Source organism: Merops nubicus, unplaced genomic scaffold (assembly GCF_000691845.1).
Source record: "Merops nubicus isolate BGI_N331 unplaced genomic scaffold, ASM69184v1 scaffold20587, whole genome shotgun sequence".
Classification (NCBI taxonomy): Eukaryota; Metazoa; Chordata; class Aves; order Coraciiformes; family Meropidae; genus Merops; species Merops nubicus.
Window position 1 is genome coordinate 2,417 of NW_008622592.1, and position 6,377 is coordinate 8,793.

Sequence of the window (6,377 nt, forward strand, 5' to 3'; positions counted from 1 at the left end):
GCCAAAGCCCTCCCTCGGCTCTGAAGCCATGCACACAGTCCAAGTTGTCTCACCACCACCAGAGGAAGGAATAAGTTCACTCACTGCAGAGGGTGTGAAGAAGGAAGTGAGCTGGCCAAGGATCCAGGCCATGGGGGAAGGAATTAACCAGGCCATGAGTCCAATTACACAGTAGGGACTCACCTCTCCCCCCACCATCCTGGGGACTCCACTTACTCCACAGTTGGGAAGCCCTTCCAGCCACCAGACTCCCCCCACAACACCTCTGCTGCACAGACACATCTCCCCACTCCACTCCAAGGGGACTCAGCTCTTACAGAGGTGGCTTCTTGCCCCACCTCCACGTTCATGTGGAAGGTGGGGGCACCTGGGGGGGATCTCCTCACCAGTCCCCACCCCAAGGCTGGGCAGACCCTGGGGGAAAACCAACCAGGAGGGGTTTTCCTGCCTGGTTGGGGGCATCATCCATCTGTCAACCCTCATTCAGGGCTGGGGTTTAACCCCAGCACTTCAGCTGCTGACATGGGGTAGGAGCTACTGACCCACTGGGACCCAAACCACCACAGATGAAGAAAGAGAAAGAAATCTGAGCAGCATTTCATCCATGTCTCCTCTGCTAGTCCAGGTAAAAGAGACTGGTGAAGAATTATCACAGCTCCAGAACTGTTCAGGGTAGACCTTAGGAAGTTCTTCAGCCTGAGGGTGGTGAGACTCTGGACTAGATGGCCCAGAGAGGTTGTGGATGCCCCTCCTTGGAGGTGTTCAAGGCCAGATTGGATGAGATTTAGTGGGGACTTGGCAGTTCTGGGTTATCAGTTAGACTTGAGGACCTAAAAGGTCTCTTCCACCCTCAACACCTCCATGAACTACAGCTGGGAAAGCCTGCAGAGGGAGGCTGGGAGGAGGCACAGACCTTGGCAGCATAGTGCAGGGCTGGGAGCTGAAGGGCCGTCGCTCTCCCGTTGACGTCGACGCCCAGCTCGGAGACCAGGAACCTGATGGCTCCATCCTGGGCTGTGAGAGCTGCTCGGTGCAGAGCCTGAGCCCCCAGGGCATCCAGGGCACGGGCACAGGCCTGGGGAGGGGAGGGAGGGAGAGGGAGAGCAGTGAGCAGCCTGGCCAGACCTTCCAGGGCAGCCAGCCAAGCAGAACTGTGTCTGCCTGCCATGGACGTGGTGACAGCAATGAACACGTGGGAGAAGGAGACTCCACAACCCCTCTGGGCAGCTGCTCCAGGCTCGGCCACCCTCCCCCCAAAGAAGTTTCTCCTCCTGCTCAGGTGGCACCTCCTGGGTTCCAGTTGGTGCCCGTTGCCCCTTGGCGTGTGGCTGGGCACCACTGAGCAGAGTCTGGCCCCAGCCTCTTGCCCCCCGGGGCCCTTTAGCTCTTGCTCAGCACTGCTCAGATCCCCTCTGAGGCTTCTCTTCTCCAGCTCAGCAGCCCCAGGGCTCTCAGCCTGGCCTGGCACAGAGATGCTCCAGCCCCTCAGCAGCTTCACAGCCCCCACTGGACTCTCTCCAGTAGCTCCTGGTCTCTCTGCAACTGGGGAGCCCAGCACTGGACCAAATACTCCTGAGGTGGCCTCAGTGGGGCAGAGTAGAGGGGGAGGAGAACCTGCCACCAGCAGAACCAAGGCAGTTGGTGGCACCATAATTTGCAGTCTAGAGGCAGCTCTGTGCTCAGTGTTATGAAAAACTAGTGCCAAAAAAAGAACCAGGCAGCTCCCTCTCTCTCCAGCTGAAGCACATAGGATGGGTTTCAACTCTTCAAAGCAGCAAGAATCACCCCACCTCCAACCTTTGTGCTGGTGGAGGCAGGTAGAGGGAGGGAGGTGGGCAGATGACCACCTGAGATGTCTTCTGCAAGTCCCTGAAGGTGAATTGCCAAGAGGATAGAATCAGGGAGTGTTTGGGTTGGAAGGGACCTCCAAAGGTCATCTAGTCCAACCCCACTGCCACAAGCAGGGACATCCCCAGCTAGGTCAGGCTGCTCAGAGCCTCAGCTCTAAGAGCAAGGGGAGCAGAAGCAGGACACAGTGAGGATAGAATCCAGCCTCCTGAGGTCTGCTGGGCCTGACTCAGGGCTTTATAAAACCTAGAAGGTACCAACACTGCCATTGACATTTCCAGTGCTGCTTCCTGGCTGGTGGCCAGGGCAGCACAACGAGGGCATGACATCAACTGCTCCATCTCCACTGGCTGAAATGTGAGACTGGCACTCCTGGTAAGCAAATTTCACCAGTGTTTTCCTCAGCACCACATCTCCACGGCTTGGAAACCCCTCCAGGGGTGGGGACTCCACCACTGCCCTGGGCAGCCTGGCACAGGCCTCCACAGCCCTCCAGGGCAAGAAATTGTTCCCAAAATCCAACCTCAACCTCCCCTGGGGCAACTTGAGGCTGTTTCCTCTTGTCCTGTCCCTTGTTCCCTGGGAGAAGGGACCAACCCCCACCTCTCAAGTGCAAAGATGTCCTCTTGAAAAGTGTGGTACCACCTCCTGTGCCCCACTGCATGCCCTGCTGGAGGCTCAGCTGGCCCATTCAACCTGCCAGGGTGGCATGAAGAGACTCCCTGGCTTTGCCCTGCCAGCTCTCTGCCAGCCCAGTGAGCTGTACTGGTTTGGCACCATGTCCAACAAACCCCAGAGCTGGTGCAGGGGGGAGGCCAAGCGAGGGCAGAGGAGGTGAGGGAGGAGTCCCAGCCCCACCTCCAGGAGAATCAGGCAGTAGGTGGGTTCTGAGCACCTCACATCAGTCCAGCAGTGGATAAATAATGCAGTGCTCTGCTTCCTAGGCGAAACGCACCTGCCTCTAGTGACATCCTGGGGACAGAGGAAATTGGAGCTCACTGGAAGACAACAGGGAAGCAGCAGCTGCCAGGAGAGGGGGAGGCCAGAGATGAGCTGCAGCCAGATCCTTCTGTGTTATCCACCCTCAGCACTGCCCCCACAGCCCCCTGGCACTCCCCAACGTGAGCCTGGGCTTCCACGTGGGGGTCCCCCCTCCTGCCACCACATTGTGTCCCCCTTCCCTTCCCCAGCTCTGGGGTCACAGCCCTGCCCTGAGGTGAGACCTTCACCATCAGCTGAGTCCTGGTGGCTTTACCTGGCAAAATCTTTTTCCCCCTCTAGGGGGTATTTGGCTTTTTTTCACAACTCATTTCTTTAGGATTTGGGCACTTGCTTCTTTTCTTTATGGCTGGGGTGAACGTGGCAGTTCTAGGGGAGGCCCTGGAGGAGGGAGGAGAAGGTTTGGCACCTACCTGGTGTTTCTCCAGGAGCAGCCGGGCGATGCCAACGTGCCCATTCTGGATAGCATCCATAAAGGGAGTGACTCCACATCTGTCTCTGCTGTCAGGCTTGTACTGGCACCTAGGAGAGAAGACAAAAGCCAGGAGAGAGTTGTTGGCTGCTCTGAGATCCTGGCTAGCTGCTTTGGGGCAGGAGACCATCAATGGAAAGGACTGGGAATCCCTAGAGCATGGAAAAACCTGCCTCAGAGCTTTATGGCCTGGGGTCACAGACCTGGGATTCAGCTGGTGCAGTCTGCTCAGCTGCAGGAAAGCCAGGGCTTCATAAATCATTTCTAGTTATAGCCCTTTTTCCCCCCAAACAGAGGATCTCTGGAAGGGGGAAGGTGTGAACAGGCCTTGCACTGGCAGAGGGGAAATCTGAATCACAGAACTGTAGAATCACAGATTCATAGAATGGGTTTGGGTGGGAAGGGACCTTTCAAGGCCATCCAGTCCAACCCCCCTGCAGGGAGCAGGGACAGCCCCAACTAGAGCAGGTTGCTCAGAGCCCTCAACCTCCCCTGGGATGGTGCCAGGGATGGGGCAGTGACCACCTCTCTGGGCAGCCTGGGACAGGGGCTCAACACCCTCAGATTCCAAAATTTCTTCCTTCTCTCTAGTTTCAATCTCCCTCTTGATTTTCAAACCATCCCCCCTTGTCCTGTCCCAACAGCCCCTGCTCCAAAGTCCCCCCCCAGGTTTCTGGCAGTCCTGGCAGCCCCCAGCAGGTCTCCCCAGCTGGAGCCTTCTCCTCTCAGCTGCCCCAGCCCAACTCTCTCCTGCTGGGCTCCCAGCAGAGGGGTCCCCCCCTTGCAGCATTTCTGTGGCCTGTATCCTCACGTAACACCACCCCATCCCAAAATCAAAGCCCACAGGTGTCACTCAGGTTAAAGCTCCATTGAAATGTGAGAAGCCTGAATTAAAATGGAAATCCTGGCTCAGATCACAGGGCTCCATTTATTGCAGGCCAAGTGTGGATGGGAATTATCAGGGCTGCACAGGAGCAGCAGCTGCAGTGCCTGGGGACTGGTTTGGGAGGTGCCAGGGTCAGGGTGACTGGGCACAAGCTGATTTAAAGCCACTTCACAGCACTCACCCCGGAGGAGGAGCAGCCTGAAAAGCCAGCCTGGAGGCCAAGTCCAGCCTAAAGGAGCTGGCAGAAAACTGATTTGTGGCTCTCTTACGGCCTCAGGCACATGGGAAGAGAGGAGAATGAATCAGCAGAGCCAGAAGAGCTGAGTTATATAAGCAGGGCTTATGTCATGGTGAAGTCAGAGCCCACTGGAGCCCATCTGGGGACCAGCTTTGTCTCCACCAGCCCTGAAAAACCCAGAGGCAGCAGAGACAGCCTGGGGATCTCCCACAGGGCAGCTGTGCAGCCAGCCTTCCCCAGCAGCACCCACGGCCTCCCTGAGTCCTGGGAGGCTGGAGCAAGCCCAGCTGGGAGGTGGGGAGAGGAGGAGGCAGAGGCAGTGGGGGAGGAAGGCTGCTCACCTCTCCAGGAGCAGCTCCACGGCGTCGCGGCGGCCGTGCATCGCTGGGGGAGAGAGGGGACAGGTTAGTTCAGCCTCTCAGGCCACCTACAGCAAAACGTGGCCAGGTTTGTGGCCCTGGTGATGCAGGAAAGGGGGGCAAGAAGCTTTAAATTTCCTTCTTCCTATAGGAAAACATCAGATAAGGCAAGGAAAGGGAAAACTCCCTGGCACTGCTGAGGACACGCGTGAGGGCGTCCACCCCATTGAGATCTTTTCTTGCAAAGGGAGTTGTTCAACCCTGAAGTGAAAAGTGCTGAGAAGCCCAAGGAGCCCAGAGCAGGGAGCTGCTGAGAGCTGCACGGGCTTCAGCACCCCTCCTGGGCTCCTCAAACCCATTGCTGCCACCTCATCATCCTCCTCACCCAGGCAGCCACCTCCCCGGGGGAGAAACAACAACAGTGGGGGAGGAGCTGAACACCCCCCCCACTGAAATATTCTCTGTCAGGGTTTTAAACACAATTTACAGCAGTCTAAGGATGGCCTTGATCTGGCTGGGTTCTCTGTCAGGGTTTTAAACACAATTTACAGCAGTCTAAGGATGGCCTTGATCTGGCTGGGTTTGAGGAGGTTTTTTTTCCTGCAGGTCATTGTGCAAAACAAATGAAAAAACATGAAAGAAAACAAACTATCAAAGCCAGCCTGGAGCTTCCACGTCAGCCTGTTGTGGGAAAAGGGCCCCTGACAAATGTGTGTTACCAGCAAGAACCTTCAGAGGCAGCTGCACAATAAATGCTCTTTGAAAACCCAACACGAGGTTCTCATCCTCCCAGATCTGGGCTTTTTCCTCCTCCCCCCTGCCTTGTTTTATCATCCCCGTGCATAAGCTGCTGGAAACAGAGGCACAATGGGAAAAGGATTTTTGGAAGGAAGGGTTTAAAAAACACAAGGTTACAGGAAGAAAAAACACCCTGAGCAGCCTCCTGGTTCCATCCAGAGTCAGAAGAAATCCACCCTTGCACTCCACTCCCTCTCCTCACATCTGCCTGGCTCTCCTGCCTCAGCCTAGGGGTAGAGGAAGCAGCAAGTTGGGAGGAATCAACCCCAAAAACAAAGGACAAAAAAAAAAAACAGGGAGAAAATTACCCATCTGTGGCTAAACTGTGCCAGGAAGGCAGCTGGGCTGGCCACGGGTTGATGTGCTCAGATCCACACCCCCAGGGATGAAAACTCACTGAGATGGTGGCTCCTCCTGACAGGACTCCCCCCAGCAGCTCCAGCACCCCCCCCAGCCCCTCAGCCTGTCTCTGGGTGACTGGGCTACGTGGTGGGGGTGAGGGGATGTGGGGGGGTTACTGGCACCAGCCCCCAGCATCACCCTGGGGTTAATAGGATCCTGGGGGCAAAGGTGGTTTAAGCAGCTCCAGCCCCTCTCCTGCCACCCAGTTGCTCCCACACCAGCTGCAGCTCCTGTGAGCCAGGGTCTGGATCAGTCAAAGGACCAAAAATCACCCCAAATCCTGGGGGTTGATTTCTGATCTGAGGGCTGGAGCAGCTCTGCTGTGAAGACAGGCTGAGGGAGTTGGGGTTGTTCAGCCTGGAGGAGGGTCCAGGA

General features: G+C 56.6%; 1 protein-coding gene across 1 annotated transcript in view; it reads right to left on the reverse strand.

The window, feature by feature from the left end:
• Nucleotides 1-913: 913 nt before the first annotated feature.
• The window catches only part of ANKRD16 (ankyrin repeat domain 16), a gene marked incomplete at both ends in the record, with an annotated part of 7,648 nt that continues 2,184 nt past the window's right edge, over nucleotides 914-6,377 (reverse strand). Inside the window, 3 exons of the mRNA XM_008944864.1 lie at nucleotides 914-1,075; nucleotides 3,261-3,369; nucleotides 4,785-4,827. Of these exons, the coding sequence (XP_008943112.1) occupies nucleotides 914-1,075; nucleotides 3,261-3,369; nucleotides 4,785-4,827 (314 nt within the window). The remainder of the gene's footprint in view (nucleotides 1,076-3,260; nucleotides 3,370-4,784; nucleotides 4,828-6,377) is intronic.